This window comes from Nymphaea colorata, chromosome 12 (genome assembly GCF_008831285.2).
Source record: "Nymphaea colorata isolate Beijing-Zhang1983 chromosome 12, ASM883128v2, whole genome shotgun sequence".
Lineage (NCBI taxonomy): Eukaryota > Viridiplantae > Streptophyta > Magnoliopsida > Nymphaeales > Nymphaeaceae > Nymphaea > Nymphaea colorata.
Window position 1 is genome coordinate 16,941,035 of NC_045149.1, and position 23,801 is coordinate 16,964,835.

The 23,801-nt window shown below is 40.1% G+C and overlaps 2 protein-coding genes across 14 annotated transcripts; one reads left to right on the plus strand and one right to left on the minus strand.

The window, feature by feature from the left end:
- Positions 1-1,007: 1,007 nt before the first annotated feature.
- Positions 1,008-10,339, minus strand: LOC116265772 (pentatricopeptide repeat-containing protein At5g62370). 13 transcript variants are annotated; one of them, XM_031646669.2, is made up of 8 exons: positions 9,699-10,194; positions 8,681-8,888; positions 4,397-7,783; positions 3,335-3,438; positions 3,099-3,233; positions 2,953-3,004; positions 1,973-2,175; positions 1,008-1,753 (listed from the first exon to the last, which is right to left on the minus strand). In XM_031646669.2, the coding sequence occupies exon 3, from the start codon at positions 7,772-7,774 to the stop codon at positions 4,736-4,738; it is 3,039 nt and encodes a 1,012-aa protein (XP_031502529.1). In that variant the 5' UTR covers positions 7,775-7,783; positions 8,681-8,888; positions 9,699-10,194; the 3' UTR covers positions 1,008-1,753; positions 1,973-2,175; positions 2,953-3,004; positions 3,099-3,233; positions 3,335-3,438; positions 4,397-4,735. The 13 variants fall into 13 exon arrangements, with proteins under 13 accessions (XP_031502529.1, XP_031502532.1, XP_049936876.1 ...); XM_031646672.2 differs by lacking the exon at positions 1,008-1,753 and having other exon boundaries at positions 1,868-2,175; positions 2,953-2,999; XM_050080919.1 differs by lacking the exon at positions 1,008-1,753 and having other exon boundaries at positions 1,868-2,175.
- Positions 10,340-13,954: 3,615 nt separating this feature from the next.
- LOC116265652 (beta-fructofuranosidase, soluble isoenzyme I-like) lies at positions 13,955-19,860 on the plus strand. The gene is made up of 8 exons (XM_031646412.2): positions 13,955-14,255; positions 15,166-15,636; positions 15,794-15,802; positions 16,156-17,015; positions 17,624-17,785; positions 17,877-18,106; positions 18,339-18,426; positions 19,352-19,860. The coding sequence occupies exons 2-8, from the start codon at positions 15,249-15,251 to the stop codon at positions 19,541-19,543; spliced, it is 1,929 nt and encodes a 642-aa protein (XP_031502272.1). The 5' UTR covers positions 13,955-14,255; positions 15,166-15,248; the 3' UTR covers positions 19,544-19,860.
- Positions 19,861-23,801: the final 3,941 nt, after the last annotated feature.

Consider the following 23,801-nt stretch of genomic DNA (forward strand, 5'->3'; position numbering starts at 1 on the left):
CCCACTTGTCTTGATGGCATCACCATTCTCTTCTCCTCCGTCCTGTCTTTTATTTTCTGTTGTTTGAATTTTTTAGATGGAAGTGATGAAGAACCTATCAGGACGAGCATCAATCTCATGAGAAAGAATCGGAATTCGACGTCTGTTGCTTCAAACATGATATGAGATTTATTCGGTGGCCATAGAACTTGTAATATCCAGCAGGGCTCCAAAATGTTCGGAAATCTGACCTTCTCCAAATATGCAGGTGCCCATAGTGCACAGACGAGACGGAAACATATCTGCCATTCTTTATATTCTATCCTGTTTAGTACTGTTTTTTCTTTCTTTTGAGAAAATTACTCACTTTTAATAGCAACTTTTGTGCATTAGGAAGTGAAACATATTTTGTTCTATCAGGATCCAACTGGGCATGATTGTTGGTTCAGCTCTCAGTCTCCTTAGTTTTATGCAGTTGTGAAGATGAAAGGGTTTTGCTTGCAGCGGTAGATGAAAGCGTTTCGCACCAAGTAAACCTTACGTTAGCTTCATGTGGCCTCCATTGGTCATGTACCAATTGTAGGACTCACGTCGCTCATGGCAAGCTAGGCCTAAATTGCCATGACATACAGACGTTATAGCTCGCCGGTTTCGAGGAAAATGACGCAGAGCTTAAGAAAGTTCACAAAACTTATTTGAATTGATCAGTCCCCAAAAGCCATGTTACTTTATAGAAAGCAGCAAGTGATGCCGTGCCATGGCCCATGCACATGTCAGAAAAGTAATATATATATATATATATATATATATATATATATATATATATATATAGAGAGAGAGAGAGAGAGAGAGAGAGAGAGAGGGACAATAACTCTTCTACTTAGCTTCAAAACGGTAATGACACTCTTAATCTCAACATCAACACTGCTCCTTAATACCAAGATAGCAACCCTTTGAAAAACAAAACAAACTGAAGGCATGACTATAACACGCACCTAACCCAACTAATTATGCTATCCATCTCTTGAGCTCAGTAACTAGGAGAGGAAAATATATGCTTTATTCTAACGTATGAAAAGACAGCGTCATAGGCTGATAGCCAGTCCAATCTCTTTAGAAGAAATAGCAATAGTGAAGATAACTTGGTTGCCATCGGAAATCAAAGGGAATACGAGAAAGCTACAAAGAACCGCCTTTCTATAAGCTTCCAAAACTGCATTCCAGCAAAAAATAAGGTCCGTCCATATTTTCAAATAAGTTCCTCCCATGATGCCGATCTTTCCGGTGATGCACTAAAATGATTTCACACTGCAGGGCAAGGCCATGAGCCATGGATTTCAAATTGGCCGTCATCGTTTAAGTTTGATTTTCTTTCGACTGCCTTTTTACTGGGCAGTTAAATGTAACATATTCAAATTTAAACATGTTTCTGTCATCCCTTCAATGGATGAGTGTGTTTTTCCTTTTTTTTCTTCCCCAATTTCTTTTCTTATCTCTTTGGAAAAATGTTATATATTTATTCGTCGAAATATAGAGCTGATAAAGCTGGTCAAGTCTGCACGACGCCACGGAGGCATACTACCTTCCTTGTTAACCCTATGAGATCAAAATCGATGTTGGTTCAGTTCATCGGTTATAACAGGGAAAAGAGGTTTGCCGTAAGTAAAGTAACCAGCAACCTCATTCGATCCGTGCACGATATCAGTAGGTCCGCAAGACACGTTGAAAGGATGCTTTTGGAGAAACACAATCTCCTTTACCTACACAGCATCCACTGCAACAAAGCAAAAAGCAGGTGACGTAAAAGTTTAGAATTGCAGTACTTTCTACTGAAACGTTGAGAAAACGGGGGCTTTATCTCAGAACGGTAGAAGTGGACAGATTCCGAAGTGGAAAACAATCCAGATTATATCTAACAAGAACAGAAAGTTGGGGACCAAGCATTTCGGTCTTGCTGCTTTAAGTTCGCTCGGATCTGGAATTGATTTCTTACCATCAGAATCAAGGCCGGACCACAGGTGGGTAGAGTGCAAGTTCGATCTATTGACATCCTGTATCCTCTTTAACGAAGCAAAGATCCCTGCTCGTCTGTATTACTCCGATGTACTTGACGGTTTGGCACCATCGATACTAACAGTGCATCTTTGGCGCAACACGCATATAGTAAGTTTACCTTGAACTGAAAAGTTCGCATCCCTGATGAAAAATAGAACACATATAACACCAGATGAAACCGCTGTTTAAATTTGCAATTCTAAAGAAAGGCACTGACGGGATCTCTTGAAAACAGAGAGAAACATCAAAAAGCTAACATCAAGCTCCCTTACACACTATCATCTTTGAATAATTTTTTAATCAAATCACCCAAATTTTTTGGATTATGAGCTATATCACTCACAGTTCTAGTTAGGAATCTGAAAGATTATGTACATTACTGCTCCATGGCAAATAGGGGAGAAATATTATACGAGTATCCAGTAACTATGTAACAAACAGGTGCTAAGAAAATGAAAGTTGTACCTGAAACAATGTCTTCATATTGCTGGTATTAGCTTTTAAATTGCTGTATTATCCACAAGACACACAGATATGTGTACAAAACAAGATAAAAAAGACAACTTGTGGTCCACCAATGTAGGACTGGGAATCGGGCTAGCCCAGGCCCGTGCCCGGGCCCAGCCCAAACCCAATTTTAATAAAAAAAAACATTCAAAATATATAAATTTAGTATATAAACATATATTTATAGTGAATATATATATATATATATATATATATATATATATATGAGAGAGAGAGAGAGAGAGGGAGAGAGAGACTCTGGCCCTTTACAGCCAGGGACCAGCCTAGGTACTCGAAAGCCCATCCAGAACCCGGCCAGACGGGCAATTTTATCCACCAAACAAATAATTATGCAAATGCACAACATCGACACAAACAGTGCATACAGATAATGTTGCTGACTGTAGTTACCACTGAGACAAGGCATTCTCCATCTGGTCCCGGCAAAATACTCGTCACTTCACTATTTGAAATTTTGAACACAAGTTAATAGATCAGCAGTATACAGCTGAACTACAAACGCAGCACGAGACAAACAGATCAAGCTGGCAATATACCTGTTTCAATCTATTTTTGCTTTCAGGTAATCAATAACCCACTGGAGCTTGTACCAATTTCCATTCACCATGCTTCTCTTATTCCACAAGACAGAAAAGTGGTGGTATATGGCATTGTACAATCATTGCTCAAATCTGCATGTACCTCATCTAGTCAGAGATTACACTACTGTATAAATGACAAGAATTAACAGAAGAATCATATAGACGGAAGCAGATCTGAAAGGAGCCCTCACCTTAGATGTATGTGGTAATGGGTTTCTTTGTAGCATACTCATTATCCTTGGCAAGGAAGAATCATTTGAGAAACTGCACAATCACGCACAGATGGCTCCAACAGCTACCAGTTTGTGGTCGCACAAGAAGTACAATCTCAAGATTATTGTCATAGGAAGAAAGCAAGTATACTCATGCATTGATTTATACCATATGCATCATATGCAGCAACCTTAAATTTAACAGTGCACATCAGCAGCTCCATAAAGAGCAAAAAATCCTATATCTGCAAAAGCATGGACGCTTGAAAATGCTTCACACTAGAATTACTTAGAGGGCATCATTTGAGATGAATAGGACTAGCAATATTCAATCAGATGTCACTAGAAATTACTAAGCTAAATCCTTACGAAATAATTAACAATGATGCAGAAAAGAAAGCAGGTGCACATACTATTTGCATATTGATGCTTTGCATCCATTTTCAGCTAGCCTTAAAAATTTCAAGATGTTGATGTGACATAAATTTTCGTGCAGCTGCCTAAATATCACTAGTTTAACAAGAGAAAAAAAGTGATAGGCAATCGAATACACACTCAGGTAGTGAACAGAATTACCCACGAAAAGGATCATTTTCAGACCCAATGAACAAGAGAGGCAGTTTCTAGGAACATATGAATGACTACATAACATACTAACGACAAATATTGTGAAGAATACTGTAGGATTTGATAGGCCAATAGGCAGCACATGGATGCTACAGGAGTACAGGTACATAGAGAATCATGAAAACATTATATGGATCCTACCTTGAAAAACAGACACAAAATAAAGGGAAAGCCAAGAAGAAACAGGAGACCTCATGTAGTAGCTTCCAGTAACCTTAGCTTCCAAGACACTAGCATGTAGCTTATGAAAAATATGTAACAAGTTCTTCGCCATTTACATTTTGCTGCTTTAGGTATTTGAGGCACAAAGGACCAAAGATAAGCAAATTCAATCAAATAACAGCCATGATTCTAATGTGTAAAGAATTTAGTACCAGAAGTATCAAACTCCATAAGAAATAAATGAATTATTACCACTCTTCACGGGAGACCTTTAAAGTGCAGACCCTATCCAATGGTGCTCAGTTTGATTTAGATGATCATCAATCCATAGCGCTTGAATATGATTGTTTCCTTCATGTCTCTATTCAACAAATCATGTGTCCATCAATTACTAAATGAAATCTCAAATTGTGTGCCCAGTTAGGCCAACCGACTGTTGAACAGCCAATGGCAGAAGAAACAATAAGTGCTTATAGAATGCAAAGGCAAAAGTTGACATAGTAAAGGATGCTTTACCCCCAAAGTGTGTAGAAATCATAAAGGAGGCCCGGCAACATTAAATGGCATTCAGCTGCAAATATGAGGGATATATCAACCTTCATAAACAGGAATATTTTCTTCAACCATAAAAGCCAGTTGAAATTCTCCCTTTTGATAGCATGTGTCTACTAAGAGCTTCTTGGTTGTCTCATTTGGAAGCTTTCCCCTTTTAAGCATCGAATCAAAAACCTCATGAGCATGCTGTAGCTTGTTTTCTTCGCATAAGAGGCAGATCAATCTGTTATAGGTTTTACGAGAAGGTGCATAACCATGCATAAGCATCTCAGTAAAAATTCTGAATGAACAATCAGTGTAATTTTTAAGGTAGAGGCACTGAATCAACATATTAAAAGTATTCCTATTGGGTGACAATCCCCTCTTATGCATCATATATACAAGTGATAATGCATCAAGGGGTCTTCCAACCAAGCAGAAACCTTTTAGAAGTGCATTATATGTCGCTTTGTCTGGAGAAAACCAGTATGTGCTCATCCAGTTGAATAACATAACAGCCTGACCAATTTCTCCAAGACGGCTATGACCATCAATAAGTATGGTAAATGTCACCTTATTGGGAACAATACCAGATTCAACCATCATTGAATCTAGCAGATCATAGGCATCTTGCATCATGCTTGATTTACAAAATCCATGGATCATTGCATTGTAGATGTAAAGATCCGGAACAAGCTCACAGTCTGTGACAGCCTTCATTAAATTTAGTGCCACAGCAATTTTCTCTACAGATGAACTGCAACTGATGGCTCTACCTAAACGTCTTGAGCCTAAAACTGTCTGACAGAGTAAGCTGAAAAGCATCTGCCTTGCTTTATCCATAATTACATGGTCATGCAACAGAGGATGTAACCTTGATCTGTCAGAGATATCCCTGGAAATATTGTTAATAAGTGATCCAAACGTAAACAAATCTGGTTTAATCAGGTTTAGGGCCATTTGCTTGGCAAAGTCCAGAGCAAGGTCAATTTCTCCTTTCCTGCCAAACTGATTTATCACCATCGTGTATAGGACAACATCTGGAGCAAACCCATCATTCATCAAGCTAACAACATACTGACAAGCTTCCCAAATCATGTCTCTCTTGATTAATCCATTTATCACTGCACCATAAGTATGAACACTTGGCCTAAGTCCAGCATCAATCATTTCAGCAAATAGGTAACAGGCTTTCCTTGCTCTTCCAACCTTGGACAGACCATTAATCATTGTTGTGTAAATAACAGCATCTGGTATGATCCCTCCATCGCGCATCCTCTTAAACATAGCTTCTGCTTCATCAATTTTTTTCTCTTTGCATAATCCACCAATTATACAATCATAAGTTGCAACAGTTGGCTCAATTCCTTCAGAGATCATCTTCTCAAAAACATCAAGTGCAGTATCAAGGTCACCATTCTTGCAATGTGCATCAATCACCACCGTGTAAGTTGCCACATTAGGAACCAAACCTCTTGCGAACATTGCAACTGTAAGTGATTCTACATCCCCAATCCGGTTCTCTTTCAAAAGACACTTGATCAAGGTGTTGTATGTGGAAAGATCTGGGTGACATCCATGGTTGATCATTTTATCCATAAGGTGAAATGCAAGGTCGGGTTTCTTTCCAGCACATGAAGCATTTATAAGGATTTTGAATACCACATCAGCAGGAAGCACACTTTTTCCAATGATTTCATTAAACAAAAGATCAATCTCCAGTTTTGGATTCTCCACACAAGTAGACTTTGAAGATAAGGATGACTGGGCAGCATGCCCATGTCTTGTGGCAGCATGCAAAAGCTTAAGAGCAAGACTTGGCTCATGCCCTTTTGGACAGGAGCGAACTAAGCACATAAACATCTTCGTATCTGGCAGTAAGCCATTGTCCAGCATCTTATCTAATAACTGATCAGCTTTCTCAGTCTTATTTTCCTTGTGAAGGGCACTAATTAATGCAGTGTAACAGTGCAAATTTGGAATGCAATCATTACGTTCCATATCAAAAAATACCTCCAAAGCACAATCAACATTTCCAATTTTACAGTACTTACTGATCAACAATCCATATGTGACGACATTAGCATTTAAGCCATCCTTTCGCAACTGGTTAACAAATTGCCATGCAGATTCTAGATCCCCACAATTCAGAAACCCATAAATCAATGTATTATAGGCATAAATATCTGGATGGCAGCCTATCTCCTGCATTCTCTGGAACAAGCTGGTTGCAATTTCCATCTCTCCCATCTTACAAAAGCCATGAATCACAAATGTATAGAGACCCTGATCAGGAAATAGACCAAATGACTCCATTGTTTTGCACATATAACCAGCTTCCATAAATCTGCATTTCTTGCACAAAAGGCATATTAATGATTTGAACAAGTGAAAATTAGGCCTCGCACCTGAACCGAGCATAGCATAAAATACCTTAAGGGCATCTTCTAAATTATCGTTGCGGCATAGCTGATCAAGAAGAACTGTGAAGGACATCAAATGTGGGAAACAACTTATTGCCGCCATTACAAAAAAGAGATTGACTGCATCACACAGCCTCTGGTTGAGACATAGCTGGAGAACTAATTCACTGTAAACAGGCACAGAAACGTGACCACCCGTATGGATCAAATTGCCCATAAGGACATTAGCTTCATCCAACAATCCCAGCTTACAGTAGCAAATTATCATAGAGTTCATCATTGAGAAATCTGGCACCATTCCCCTCCTAACCATATCCTCATAAATCTCTCTGGCTTCATGATACCTATGAGACCTAGAAAGACTTGACAAAATAGAATTGCAACCAATCAAATCAAGGTGCAAACCTCGAGCTGAAGCAAAATCAATAACTGATGTAAGTTCAGAGACAGACGGGGTCCGAACAACCATACGCACAAGAACTCTCTGTGCTACAGATACCATGTGCCGGCCAAGTAGGTTGTCAATCATATTGCAACAGTAACTTTTATGTTCATCTTCCAGAGGCTTATAACACGAATAAGATTCAACTGCAACTTGGGAGACACTAAAACCCCTGGCTTTGATTGCAACCCAAGGAGAGATTCGTCGCTTAGCCATGATAAGCACATACATTTAGGACACCTGAAAAGAACAGACAGAAGCATTATTTTAATATAAATAAAAGTTGTGCATGACTTCAAAAGCAAGAGCACAAAGTACCATTTTCCTACAGATATTTGTCAAACCAAAAAAAAACAATTTAACTGTTAAAGCAAAATGAGATTGCCTTCGTCAGTTTATAGCGGAGAGGCCCAGGTCCAAACTCATGAGCAAAAGGGGAAAGAAGAAAGAAAGAAAATATCAAATTGGGAACAGTCAGAAGAGACCAAAAAGCTTATGCTGAGAAAGAAAATTATCTAGAACTGTTTTGTCGAAACAAAGTTTTCTCTTTTATGTTCCCAACTAATGATGTGTAAACTGGTACCATAAACGGATATGCTTGAACTATATTATCATGTGCTATAAAACTGTTTTCAGCTGGAAATCACAACTATAGAATTTGCCATCTCAAAACAATAATCTAATTGTCCAAACGCAGCTGGAAATTACAAGTGTACATTAAATTCCTTTCCCTCTTCTGTTTTTGATGCGTTCGGATGCACAAATCAGTATACTTATTAGATTTAGATAGAAATTTACACTTTCTTGTATATTCCATTTGAGATCATATAACTTTCTGCGTACTTAACAGCCCATTTGATGGCCATAGACTTATATCCATGGACAGATATCCAGGGATAAAAATCCATGGATGTGATCCATGCAGTTTAGCCCATGGACAAAAGCTTTTGTCTGGTGTGTGATGGGCAGGGATAAAATTCCATGAAATTATGTCCACTGCATGATGGAACCCAGAACAAAAATCCCAGCCAAAAAATAAAGACCATTGCTGTCCAGCCATGTTGCTACAAGGGAAAAATATAATGACTTTACAAAACATAATGCAGCAAATGGGTATACAACCAGTAGATAATTTACCTGTTATAAAGTTGTATACAACATATGATATGAGCTATGAGAGAGAGGGAAAGATGCAAAGAGCCCAAGCTCAACAAGTGAATCTTAAATGTATCAATGAGCCTGAAAAAGTGGCCTGGTTCCATTTGTCTAAATGATCTGAACGGTGAAGGTGCCTGCTACTTAAAGAAGCCTTCATCACCGAGTCTTACAATATATGAACATCGTCCTGAAAGATAGTTCATTTCGAAGTTTCAACTTATAAAAAAATCACAATTATAAATATCAGTATCTACCACACTTCAGCAAGAACATAGAATATGAATGACTTTCTAATGAATTTCATGAACAACTTGTGAAGTAGAAACTTCCAGAAAATGGGAAAAAGGTCAAAGGAACTATCTTTGAGTAAATAAATGAAAATTTCATGATAATACCAGGATAGTAACATCATGTTATTCAGATTTTATTGCAATACACTTGATTTTCCTGTTTTTACAATATCATTTTCTTAACATCTTGTGACAGAATCATGTTGTTCTCAAAACCCAATTGAATCAATTACCGTGAAAATTGAAAAGCCAAAGTAAGCCATATGACGGTTCTAGCAGAGAATACAACAGCAAAAGATGCATAAGCTAGGCGCAAACAAATGAAACTCATTGATTTGAACAGAACATACTATTGCAAGTTAAAGCGTGGAAAATGCCTTAGTATGGTGGTTATTGGACACTGGGAGAAGAACTGAACTGCACGAATAAACAAGCAAGGCCATTTATCCAATCGAAAACGGATAACCCATTTAAAACCCATCAAAAATAGAAGAATAGACAAGCAACCATCTCAGCAACAAAAAATGTGAGACACGTATAGGGGTACCATAATTCTTATTCATTCTTTACGCTTATGATATGACCCCAACACTCACGTAAGCACAAGCAATATACATTTGCAAGCCTAAACGTGAGTTCATCAAGTCTGCCAGTTACATTATGCTGTGAATAGATCACAGATGGGCCCAGGAAGTGGACGTTACTACCTTGCAGGAGTTTGCCCGGCCTAGGGCCAGCTGAGTGGTGCTGCGGATAGGAGGAAGAGCTGCAACAGAAACTGCGAAACACAAAATTAACAAGAAGAAGGACACATCCGACAGAGAAAGGGACGCCAGACAGTGAGAGGGGGATAGAGAGAAAGATAGAGAGGGCCTATCACTCGTGAATGAAGGGCCGGTAGAGGAGTAGCTGGAAATTTCTGCTGGTGCTGCGGTGGAGAGGAGGATGAGGCACTGTGGTTTTTCGTCTTAGATAACTTTTTTTTTTCGCTTCGCTTTCTCGTTTATCTTGAACCCACATGCATCCTTGGTCGCAACAATTGAACTGACAAAACTAAGCACCGGAACAGCATAGGGCGCCAAAGAAGCAACATGAATGAGCGCCGACTCAAATAGAACAGGCAAAGAAGAGCCTAGTAAGGTTGCGGAAAATGGCGGCATGGAAGACCCACCCCAACGAAGCACGCCACTGATCCTAATTGTGAGAGAGAGAGAGAGAAGAAGAAGATGCTGATGCTGATCATGATGACGATACTTACTTCTTAAGGCGAAACGCCCATCGAGAATCCTCCCGTACCCCTTTCCCGCGGTGTTTTCTCTCGGTAGTGACTGCCATTTCTTGAATTCAAAAGTAGGGTTTGGGCGACTGGAATTTGGACTTGCTTGACTCGTTACTATCCAAGATCCGATATTCCAGTCCAGAGTTAGATTTGGTCCATATGGATTGGATTCGGATCCGACAAATTCATAAGGAGTTCGATCCAGATGGAAAATGAGGGAATCCATTGAAACAAATGCAACTTTTTTTACCACTTTTGTTTATTCGGTTATTGCCGACGTTCATCTTAGATGTGGATTGTCCAAAAAACAAAATCCGTTTTCAGATAACCGTTAGATTCAGTCGGAAAATCTTTCTTGAATTTGAATTATGAAATATTTTACTCCCAAAAACGTGTTCAAGATTCAAAATCACATCAGGAAAAGCAGAATAAATAAATGAAAGGGTTTCGAATTTAGTTATGTTTTGGCATCATAAAACTTTGAATGCGTTTTTCATAAGATTCTAATCCTATGATCCAATTGAAGTGATTGAATTTAATTAGGTCATGAAATTGGATGGTATAAAGACCATTGGCACCCCTCTTCCTTAGATTCATGGTTTCCATTTAGACTCATAGTTGACAAACTATTCAATATATAGTTCAACTATTATTAGTTATTTAGTATGAGTTCTCATTTTTTTGTATAAGTTTTCATCTTAATTATCCATCTGCATCGGAAACTTACTTTGGATGCAACGGAAAGGAAATAAGAAAGAGGAAAAGAAAAAGAAAAAGTAATATAAATTCAATTCGAGAAATTGGGACCCAAAGGAAAGGCATATGATATGACATCCTTTCCGAGTCGAGCCGAGCCCGGCCCGACATCCAAAATGCGGGCTCGGGCTCCGCTCGATTCGGAGAACCCGAACCCAAGCCCGGCCCAATTAAATTTAAAAATATTTTTTAATGAAAAACATTATATATAAATTTTAAAAAAAAAACTCATTATCAGGTCGACCCGGGTCGGCCCGATAAATTATCTGGCTGGCCTGGGTTCTTTTTTTCCGGGCCTGAGTCGGGCCGGGTACAGGGTACCCGACAGCAGACCGGCCCTATGCCTAGGCTTAATTTTAGTTCTTTTAGAAAAAACACTTTTTACTCTTCCAATCTTGTCCTCATGTGGGGCTCCTTTTTGTTTTTCTTTTATCTTTTTAGGGGCAATTTTTGTCTTTTTACTCATGTCCTTAGGGATTGAATTTGTCCTTTGCTTCCACCGGGTTTGACTGTCCTAGATTTTAAAATCTAGCCCTTCTCCTGCACATACACATACACATGTGCACGTATGCGTGCTTGAATTAAAAAAGGGGCTAATTTTCATGAATTATGAAAAAAAACTGAGATTAGCTTTTCTGCAAGGTATTAACATAGAATTTAACTTCAACCTATATAAGATTTTTCAAAATTATCTTTCGGCATTTGTTAAAATTTTAAAACATAGTTGGCCACTGCAACAAAAAATTTATGACTCCGCCCCTAATCGCATCATGCATAGCTGTCGAGCGTTCGAGAAAAGAAAATTGGGAAGAAGAAGACAATGATGTCCTCACACTAGTGAGCCATGGTCCATATTAATAGTCTCATCTGTCACTCGAGATTTCTAGATCGACCATTGCACATGCCTATAGATTTTTTCTACATGTGAAGATGTCGGTGTTCCAGAATGGTTAATAATAGTTCCCTCCCTATCAAACCACGTTCTCATATTTTGCACATTTTTTTCTTTTAATTTTAAGAGCAAGCTAGGGTTTTCCATATGCCTACATTTTTTTTTTCTCTTTTAATGATATTACTGTTTCACATGTGCGCCAAGACTGTACTGAGACTGTAACATTCTTGTCCATACATGACCAAGATTCCATAAACTGAGAAAACTTGAATGCATGATTTGTATTCTTATTCGCATAAATACCTCGAAGAACATATATTGTAGTTGACGTTTAGATCTCCAAACAAAAAATTACATTCATGTGATCATACCAAAGCTAACTAGCATGGGCCACTGCCCACGCTAGTGTGATTTAGTTGGACATAGGTTCAGTAGGTCCAACCGCATGTGGTGCCCACACAAGACTTGAGTTTGTGCCCTGCAATCACTCATTCTCTTAAATGAGAGAGATCGATTAGTGCCCCTGAACCAAAATTTTTTAACTCTGCCACTGCATGTAATGTCGATAGTTTATTTTCAGATCTGTGGATTTGTAGCCCGACCCTCTCCTTCGGACCTGAAATTCATACTTTCTTTACATGTAACATGGATATGAGATCTAGAGTGATGAGATCTCAAACAAGGATCTCACGTGACCATGGATTTCAGATCAGTCGCATGTATTGATTGAGATCCGAGGGCATCGAACATTACCAAAATGTTTTAAGATTAAAAAACTTGACGTATTTATGCATGCCCAGTTTCATCCTTCAATCGAGGGCAAGCGTAAGATTTTCTTTGATAAAATTTCACACTTTTGGTTGATAGACTTAATTTTATATCCTCTTCAAAAGAAAATAGAAAACGAATTTCAGGGACTTGTGATTATACTCACTAAAATAACTAATATTGAAGAAACGCCTCCAACAGCGTTCATTGCATGATATATTGGTTTTAATCTGAACATAACTAGCAATCTAAATCGACCACTAATTTGTTATTATACTCACTTTGTGACAAATCCATGATCATAGAGAATCCGAAAGTATTCTTTTAAGTATTATTTTAATAATATGTGTATGTATGCGGCCGTAATCCTGGAAGCATCACCTCTCTCAGAAAGGTCCGAATCATCAATCAATTTCCTACAAAGTGAAGGCGAAAATGTCTATCTTTTTGGTCGGTCATGTCCATTGTTTTTTTTCCCTTGTACGTGGCCTTTGGTGGTCTTATCTCGAGTGATTTGAGATCATTGAGAATTCAGATCCATGGCTTTTAGGTAGGATTTTCTTCATATCCGACCTTAAATACCGAGTTTTGATCATGAATAAAGGATTTTTCATCTTCTTCTTTCTTTGTTACATAGTGGTAAAATTTAGTGTTTGTTTATGGTGTGAGTTTCATATAAAAGGGATTTTAAATCAGCGGACAATGTTTCCTCCTTGCCTATGATTACATGAGAGAAAAAGCTTAGGCCCCAGCCAACAATCCACGACAATCTGGAAACAAGGACCTTCACGGGGTGACATAACAAGTCTGACACGTAGTGATCTGTCCCTGCTTGGTTTATCTTCCCTTTTCCAGCCACTCAAAATAATTTGAACTATATATATATATATATATATATATATATATTCTTATAGTATAGTTGCGGTGAAAGATGAGGTAAAATTTATGAGTCCAGATTCAAATTTATTGTAAATGATGTGACTGGTAAAGAACTACTTGTTGGATCATATGAAATATTATAATCAAATTGAGCTGTGCGCTAGAAGCAGCCTCCTTATCTTCGACTCGGAGGTTCATTTTTACATGGTGTTTAACGTTTAATAAAAGAAACCAAACTTTCTTTCCTTTTAGAATAATCTTGAACGCCTCCACCCAAATAAGAGGTTAGCTTTAGCTGAACGCCTTACTGATGTGCACCTCTTGTGATAGTTTATTTAGTAGTGGCTACAAGAAAAAGGAGGACATTATTTAAAATTTATACTTGACAATTGATATACCTTCAACATCTATATCTACTCTCTCCCTCCCTCGAGCCATCTTCCCCTCCCGCTCTCTCCTCCTTCGTCGGGGAGAAGCCCAGACTAATTCCATAGACGGAGCTCTCGCTGTTGCAGTCGCCTAGATCCGACGGCTCGCACCCTCTCTCGCCCCCGAGACCGCGCCCCTCCCGCCGTCCACAACGGCCGCCGCCGGTGTGAGTCCTGTCCTCCGTCCCCCGACTTCACGGTGACTCCTGCTCGACTTCATTCCCGCCACATCTCGCCGTCGGTGCTCACCTTCCGCACGCAGGTATGCCTGCTTCTCGCTCACCACCTCTATCCTTTTTTGTTTGCTCACTCTTTCTCCTTCACCCTCTACCAGATCGGTGACCGGCTGACCGCCGGTGAAAGTAGCAGCGACGACTGTCACCGTCGTGCTCTTCACATTTAAAAACTGTTCGTTGCTTCACGTTTCTGTGGCCCCCTCCTTTCTTTGAATGCGTTCTCAGCATTGAACGCGCCCATTTTTTCTGCTCGTTTATGGATCTAACACCCTAGCTGCCTCTTGAACACGACTCATATCTCTCTTATATTATATATATATATATATATATATATATATACCGAACACACCTAACATTCTTTGAAGTGCATAACGATGGTTGGCCGAGTAGCCAACCACTGTTCGCAAGAAAAACCCGATTTCTTTAGAAACTTTATTAAACTGTTCTTTTCTTTTTCTTACAATGGGAAAAAAGGACATATGCCAGTCTTGCATTCTCTCTGCCAAAAGTGGCAGCTCCCAGCAATAAAACTCTCTCTAAGTCATTTCACTGAGCCACCAGTCAACGGCCTTTTTTTTTTGTATTTGTTATTTAGAGAATACGTTAACATGAATTTAAATTTATACATTGATTTTAAAATATGCATACGGAGGAAGCCTAAGTCACTAGATTCTTTTATTTTCTTTGAGTCGGGCATGTATCACTTCGACTCACCAGTTAAAATGTTATTTTATGTAATATAATTATTTTTATATACATTAATAATTAAATTGTAATAATAATATATACATATTATACTTATTATATATATAATAAATAAATAATGATAATAAAATATATTCACAAGCTGGTGACTATTGTCTTGTGGGATCTAGATCTAAGTTCTACATATGTGTCGAGTTGATGCCCTCAGGTTTTTTCTTTTTTTCCAACCAGTGGGAAGCGTGCACGTGCCCACCCGTTCCATTTGCGCCTCTTGTTGTACGTGAGAGGCCAGTTCACCTCCTCTGTGAGATCCAATGGCAGAGATTCAGCCGGAGACAGACCTTGGTCAGGAAAATCTGCACCCTTACACCCCTCTGCTGGCGGATCACCGCCCGACTGTTAACTCCTCTCGCCGGAGACCAGTCCAGGTCCTCGCCTCAGTGCTGCTCGCAGTCGTCGGCCTCTTCGCTCTTCTCGTTTTCTGCGGGATCCAATCGTCAAGGCAGCCAGTTCCGACTGTGGAGAAGAAGGATGATCACCATGAGCCACTGGCATTCCGGCCGGTGTCTAGAGGGAAACCGGAGGGAGTCTCGGAGAAGGCCTCGCTCGTACGGCCGTCTCCGTCTTTTACCTGGACGAATGCCATGCTCGCCTGGCAACGTACCAGCTACCATTTCCAACCTGAGAAGAACTGGATGAATGGTATGGCACCTCCATTTTCCTGCACCTCTTTGTCTCCTTCCTTCCTTTATCAAATTTTTTTCTCGATTATGGTTTCCATTTTTCCTTATTTACTGGAGATTTTTTCTTTGTTGGCTGCCGGACTATGCTCGTTGTTGGCGTTTTTGGATGACATTAGATCCCGACGGTAAGCAATCGATTCACAAACTCAATACCTCTGCTTTCTTCCTTTGATCTTTCTCTTGTATCAAAAGAAAAAGAAAAAGAAAACTTCAACCCAAAGAAATTTGCAATACAACATTATACGATTAGCTTATCTTGAACTTTGGACTGATTCATACTTAGTTTCCAATTTCGATAAAGAAAGCCACACGCCACAAACTCTTCAACGATGACGTTTGACACTGTGGGTGCTTGATCTTAAGCCTAATCTAAAACTTGTAATTATCTTTAAAAAAAGTATTTGAAAAACAAAATAAAAAGTGACACTGTGATGTGATGCTATGTCTCCTTAATTCATGGATGAGCTTCGATTTGCAGGGCCAATGTTTTATATGGGCTGGTACCATCTGTTCTATCAGTACAACCCTGATTCTGCTGTATGGGGAAACATCACATGGGGTCATACCGTGTCCAAGGACTTGATCCACTGGCTGTACCTGGACCTAGCCATGGTTCCCGACCACTGGTATGACATCAGTGGAGTTTGGACTGGGTCCGCAACCTTATTGCCAGACGGTCGCGTAGTGATGATCTACACCGGCTCGACGAACGAATCGGTTCAAGTCCAAAACGTCGCCGTGCCGGCGAATTTATCGGACCCACTCCTCCGCGACTGGGTCAAGTACGAGGGCAACCCAGTGCTGCTGCCCCCTAGAGGGATCCTCTACAAGGATTTTCGCGACCCGACCACTGCCTGGCTCGGTAAGGATGGCGAGACCTGGTACTTGACCATCGGGTCGAAGGTCAATACGACCGGCATTGCTCTGGTCTACAACACCACAGATTTCTACAATTACGAGCTAATGGAAGGGGTGCTGCATGCGGTGCCGGAGACGGGCATGTGGGAGTGCATCGACTTCTACCCAGTCTCGACCACGAGCACGGCGGGGCTCGATACGTCGACCAACGAGACGGATGTGAAGTACGTGCTGAAGGCTAGCCTGGACGACCTGAAGAAGGACTTCTATGCGCTGGGGTCCTACGACGAGGGGAACCAGACTTGGACGCCGGACGACCCAGAGATCGACGTGGGGATCGGGATTCGTTACGATTACGGCAAGTTCTATGCCTCGAAGACGTTCTATGATCAATACAAGGGCAGAAGGATACTGTGGGGCTGGATCGACGAGACGGACAGCGAGAAAACCGATCTGGAGAAGGGGTGGGCTTCGGTACAGGTAATGTATACTTATCTGAGGTGAATTGAATTAAAAAGAAGAAAGAGCAGATCGTCTTTGTGCTCGATCCTCTGGGTAGGCGCCATGTGTTTTGGTAGACAGCCACTCCTTCCTTGCATACGTGGAGGGCACAATCCGAGCACATGGGCTCGTTTTCATGATCAGCAGCCATCTCTGTCTGATCATGACATGACCAAGAGTATCTGCTGTGAGAATATGTGCTTGGTTGCCTGCAACGTGTAAAGATAAGGATGGAATAGTCGACGGATTCTGAGTGTATTTAGTTTAATAGGTGAGAATTAGGTAGACGTCGTTCCTGCTATATGTTTGCTTTCAATTTTAAGCACAAAAGACATCGCATATTTGGTAAATGGCACTGTTAATCATGACATGAATTCATATCCACGGCCTCATTTTGGTTTATGATGATGATGAAACTTGTTCCGTTTAATCAATCCAGATATACTGCTATATGTTTGCTTTCAATTTTAAAGCATAAAAGACAGCGCATATTTGGTAAATTGCACTATTAATCAAGGCATGAATTCAAATCCATGGCCTCATTTTGGTTTATGATGATGAAACTTGTTCCGTTTAATCAAATCCAGGCTATACCTAGAGTTGTGTACCTCGACCTAAAGACAAACAGCAATTTGATACAATGGCCGGTGGAAGAGGTGAAGAGCCTTAGAAGAACAGAGTTCATTTTTGAGAACATCACTGTTGCGGCAGGATCTGTCCTACCATTGAACATCACTCCTGCTAGCCAGGTACCCTTTTTATCCCTCTTTCTTGTCTGTTGATTCTTGGTGTATTAAAGGAGAGTACATCACATGCGACTGATTATTGTGTGCCCAACAGTTGGACATCAACATTGAGATGGAATTTCCTTATTCAGAGAACACTACAGAGGCGGATGTAACCTACAACTGCACCACGAGCGGTGGCGCTGCCGATCGTGGCGTTCTTGGTCCATTTGGGCTGCTACTCTTTGCAGATGATAACCTAGATGAGCAAACTGCTGTTTTCTTCTATGTCGCGAAATCTTCCACCGGTGACTTCAGGACTTACTTCTGCCACGATGACTCCAGGCAAGTTGGTAATCTATTTTGTGGATTATTTTGCTTACTACTGCTGTTCAACACGGGACAAAACAGAATTCCACTCAGAGCCCAGTTTAGAGGACTTTTACTTTATTTTGCTGGAACCAGCAGCATCTGAAATGCAGGGGAAGCAATCCTTGACTTCAATCGCAGCATATACGCCGCTGTCCTTTGACCGTTACATTCAATGCCTGATCAACATAATTTTTCCAATGGGCAGGTCGTCAAAAGCAACGGATCTTGTTGGGTATACGTATGGAAATACTGTTCCTGTACTCTCTGGAGAGAAATTATCGATTCGGATACTGGTGAGTAAAAATTTGTTGGTTCTTAACGTTGCCGATTGGCGGCATATCTCAGGGAACAATATCATATGAAGTAGATGTCCATGCATTATTGTTTTCTGCATCTCCGAGTGAACAACTTCCACTCATGTGAGTTGAAGTATCTGGAACAAGTGAACAGCGCTAAAGTTTAGGTAATTGGCAAACAGAAAATGCAGCACATGCTGCGGAGAGGGAACCTATTTGGAGTGGAGGTCATTTCCAACCATCAGGCAAGTTAACAGCGCTAAAATTTAGGTTGGACGCATTGATGTGGCGTTCATCTCGAACCATCACACATTAAAAAACCCAGTTGTCATGGGACACAAGTCCTCTCATCTTTAATCCAGTTCTTTAGATGTAAATTCTTTGACTACCACCATCCTTAACATTACTGAAAAACCAAATGTAGATGTTCAGATAGATCTTTGAAGAATGAAGGATACCAGAGTATGCAGCAGTGTGGAGGCTTAATTAGAAAGAAATTGAAATTTTGGTGAATATTTCATCTTACCGCCCGGTTAAGAATCCTTTCCTCCACCTCTAAGGTACCAGACATGCTTTCAGTGGCTTATAGTGACACCCCAACTGTGCTTGCAACCTTTTTTCCCTAATTTTCTTTACTGACGTTCATTTTTTCCATCAATTGCATTGGTCGCCGAAAATTCGGATCATGAAGATCCATAATTTCTTTCCAGGTTGTCACTCGTGCCCACCAGTTAAGCACTGTTATTGGCCATGGTAGCACCCTGTTTCTTGTGGTGCCCATTAAGATGGCGTGTCCCAAGTGCGAGACATATATGGCCATATGTCGTCAATAATTTCAAAACACAGATTTTTGCATTGCAAAAACTTGGGAAATCAATGTACAAGATAGAATCCCTTGAGATATGGATTTTTCTGTTTGCAGGTTGATCACTCAATAATTGAAACCTTTGCCCAAGGTGGTAGAATGTGCATAACATCTAGAGTGTACCCAACAGAGGCCATCTATGGGGCAGCTCGTGTCTTCCTCTTCAACAATGCATCTGTTCCTATCACCACTACCAGTCTCAACGTTTGGCAGATGGACTCGGCACATATTCATCCATTTTTTTCATAGTGCAGCAATAGTACCGTCTCTATTTCTTCATTCTTTTTCTTCGGAGGACTTCTCTGGCCATAAAACCATGTCAGGATCGTCAATGGTAGTACGTTGTGTCACCTGAGGCTCCATAATGGTCGACCATTTTGGGAAGAGGAAGCCCTTATGGGCACAGAAATAAGGCATACTATTATATGTTCCTAAATTTTGGTTTGAATTGCGTGTACCATTTCTGTATCTTTTCTCTGCATAAAAGTTTCATTCGGCCTGTGAAACAGCTACAGTTTTTCGGTCATCTCTGACTTGCTAAACTAAGAGATACACGTTTTGTACTCTACTTGCGTTTTTCTTTGAGGTAGGGACTCCGAGAGAGATTCCCTCTTGATCACCTTATTTCTAGCTCATGATCAAATGATCTTTCCTACTGTTAGGGCAATGTGTTTCACTGCCTTGGCATGGTGCAAACTTGGGGTTAAGATGTCTGATCCCAGGGCTCTATTGCTGCTCCCAAGGGTTCAATTCTCGGTTTCTCTTCACACTCATTTGGACAAAAAGGAAAAAAAATAAAGCAATACAAGATTCAAGGTGGAAGTTGTCGGTGCTAGAATTGGCTAAGCCCCAACCTTTGTGGGTGAACTCACTGAGACTTTGTTGAAAATACGGTCATAATGCTGAGCCACAGGGGTAAGGTTTTAGTTTACCAGGTGCAAGGGAGGCTTCCCTTGGCTTGTTTATGGCCATTTAAACCATAACTATATGTCAAGATGACCGTAAGTGATTCAAACTTATATGTGAATGTATGATGGGGTTTTGGAGCTTTAAGCATCAGGCTCGAAAATTGAATCCAGTTTCAACCAAGGAAGGAAACATGGCAAATTTTTAGCACAAATTTGGAAACGTATATGTTGGTAATAAATCATGCCAGAACAATTGGGAATCAGCGTAGCAGTATGTTAAGATTATGTTGTCGGTAGAATTTAATTCGGAGTTGAAGCCTTGAAGGTATATCCAGTTGAAAGTAATTTAAACTCATAAATCTGTTAGACCCACCAACATGAATAATGTAAACATTAATATAGAGAAATCTGGAGAAGAATCAATACTCCCAACCACCATGATTAATGTAAACTACCAATCTACATTAATGATAAGCTTTCACCTACCTAGCAGTTAATCACATCTAGAATGATCCTAAGCATTCTATAAATAGGTTTAGAACTTTCCTAGTTAGATACAGCTGCCCGCTTTTCCTTGTCTGTAATATTTTCTTTTTGTAACCTTCTTCCTCGTCAATAAAATCGTTCTTTTTTCTCTCTTCCTCTGCTCAACACCCTAACACACACACACGTTGTTTTTTGCCTTACAATGGTAACAACATTGTCCGCTCTTTGAAAAAAAAAAACTCTATAGAAGCAAGAGTTCCTTAGAAACTGGCATAACAACTCCCTTTAAGGAACTAAGAAAAATACTCCTCTCTCCGTCTCTCATAAATACACAAACACACACAGAAAATTCCCTTATGAAAAGGGATGCAGCAAGATTGAACGCCTAATCGATTTCCCTTATGGCGTAATGTCTCCCCTCAAATTACGATTGTTTCAAATTCTGATTAAGCTTTGACAGAGTCTTGGGTGATTTTAAGTGGAACGTAGAATGAAGAGTAAAAATTAACAAAGCCAAAGTTTGAACTTTGAAGGCCTTCCTTCCTTCCTTCCTTCCTTTGAGCTTGTTGGGTTAGTGCAAACAGTTGATTTTTCGCATCCATTTTTCTTTTTCCTTGCCTACTGGTGGCATTACCTATAGAACTGTAAAACTAATGATCATATAGCATAGCTGGTCGGCCCTAGTGGCGCGCAAACGGCAAGATACCTGGGAAGATCAAATGAAGATCATGATGAAAAACAGCAAGAGCTAGATAAGGGAACTCAAAACGCAGAGGTTCAAACATGATCTCTTAGGTAAGGGAAGAGATAACCACCATACTAATAATTATCTAGAAAATCTTCCCACTATGAGATGGATTAACATTTGTAAAGAAGATCTTGAATGCACTTCAACCATTACTTAATAAACTTATCACCAGCTCCTCAATAACACATGAAGTGCGGGGTAGAGAGAGCTAAGGTAGTCGTGGGCGTACGCTTCTCAATTGCCGAACCACGTACTTGTGTGTTGCCCTGTTTCTTCCTCTTCTCTCTGTAAGGCCTCTTAAGTCTCGAAGCAACTATAGATCCGAAGAGCAAGGGAAAGAATGAGGAGTTTCTGCCTCGCTTGGAGTGTAGGAGTTTCTCTGCTCACTCGAAATGACCATATGTAGGTAGACATTTTTTATCGTCCTCCTTTTAATGATGAAGATAACTCGAAGTAACCAGGATAATGCACCAGAAGAAAGTCAAAAACATGTCAAGAGTCGATTATAATGGACTTGATCTACTCGGCATATTGCTATGCTGCGAAAGATCCAAAGATGGTGGAAATTTTTTAGTTGCAATCATTTCATAGCTAGTAGATATGGGTCCTCCTCTACGCTATTATTTCTCCACTTTTCACGTGGATCACACATCAGATGATGGTAACAAATATCTAGGACTTGGGTATTTGATGACCGGTAAAACTTTGAACCAATCGATATTTTTCATCGCTCTATGGACGGCGACAAATTCTTCTGTTCTTTTGAAGGCACATCGAGTGCATTTCTCCGGTTTTGATGCCCGTTCGTTGTGATAAGCATGTGACACTCAGTAACAGAATGATTTGATCTACAGGGGGAAAAAAGGCTACTCTTCATCTTCTTTCCCTGCGGACTGGTGGTGGCGGTGGAGGGTTCTAATCCTTTCTGACAGCGTGCCGACAATTGAGAGATAAATATGACTGCCATTATGAAGAGCGGTATAAGATCCAAACGACAAAAAAACAGCTTCTTTCGCATAGATGGCAGAGTCCAAACGACAACTTCTTTCTACCTTTCTCCATGGCCTTCAGATATCCGGAGCCACAAATTTGAGGGCCTTGTATATTTCCCTGTAATTTTTTCGTCTTTTCCAGGTCGAGGAAACTAGGTTGAGATGTGAGTTTTGTGTGACCAGCCACTAAATAGTTTTTCTTTAATTTGTTTCTTGTTTTTCCTTTTTTCCCTATATGTCATATATGATTTATTTATAATGTGATCTCTTTTTCCCAATTGTCCTTTCTTTTACTTTAAATCGGCGTGAGACTGTTGATTTCCAAAAACATTTGTGTATGAGAACAAAATTGAAGAAGGGTATGCACAGCGCAGTGGCAGGGAACAAACTCAGCCGCTAAAAACACAGCTACAGCTGTCTCTCGCATCCGGAAACCAAAAAGTCAGCATACTAATCAACCCCAAAAAACCACAGGCATTACCCAATTTCATATGTTCTAGAAATGAATGTGGGATATGATAGCCGCTTAAGTTGCAATTAGCTAGTTATGTGCTGAATCTCTATAAGAAAACGACGCATTGACATGACTGAGAAACAGGGTGTCCATACATTGGTTTCTTGTTAAAAGAGTATTTTCCTCAAGAGTTTGGCCCAAATCAGATGCTCATTCTATGTTATTTCTAAGCACCTCGGCCACTGATTTGTGTTATGGTTACTTGACATAGTTGCAGTCTCCCTGTGCCAATAGTTTGAATAGTTGATCCTGCGGCCTTGCGCAAAGTGATGACGATGCATGTCCTAGTGTTAAGGCATGTTTTATCTTAAAAGAAATCACCATAGTATGCTGTGGAGCTCACAAATCTCTTGTGCCACTTTAATTGGAAGGTGCCTGGTGGGGGGCACTCCCCAAGAACTTAACATGAGTGAAGGTGATTCAGCAAAATGGTAGGGTATGGTTTTTGATACTTTGACGTGTTTATCGAATCCACTTGAATCAAAATCCATTTGCATCCATGTATGTCAAGTGGGTGATTTCTTTTAAGAAGAAACATGCCTTGCCTGGAGAACATCCATTGTCATCACTTCCCAAAAGCCTTAGGTTGAACTTTTCAAACTATTGGCATAGGGAGAACGCAACTATGTCAAATGCCCTTAACAAGGTGATTAGAAACAACATAGAACTTTTTAAGGAAAATACTCTTTAACAAGAAATCGGTCTATGGACACTTGCCATCCTACATAGACTCGAAAACTCGATCAATGTGTCGTCTTCTGATGGAGTTTCAACTTTCAGCACATAACTGGCTATTTACAACTTAAGCGGGTATCATATTCCATGCTTCATGTCTCTGTCTTGCAACGTATGAAATTGC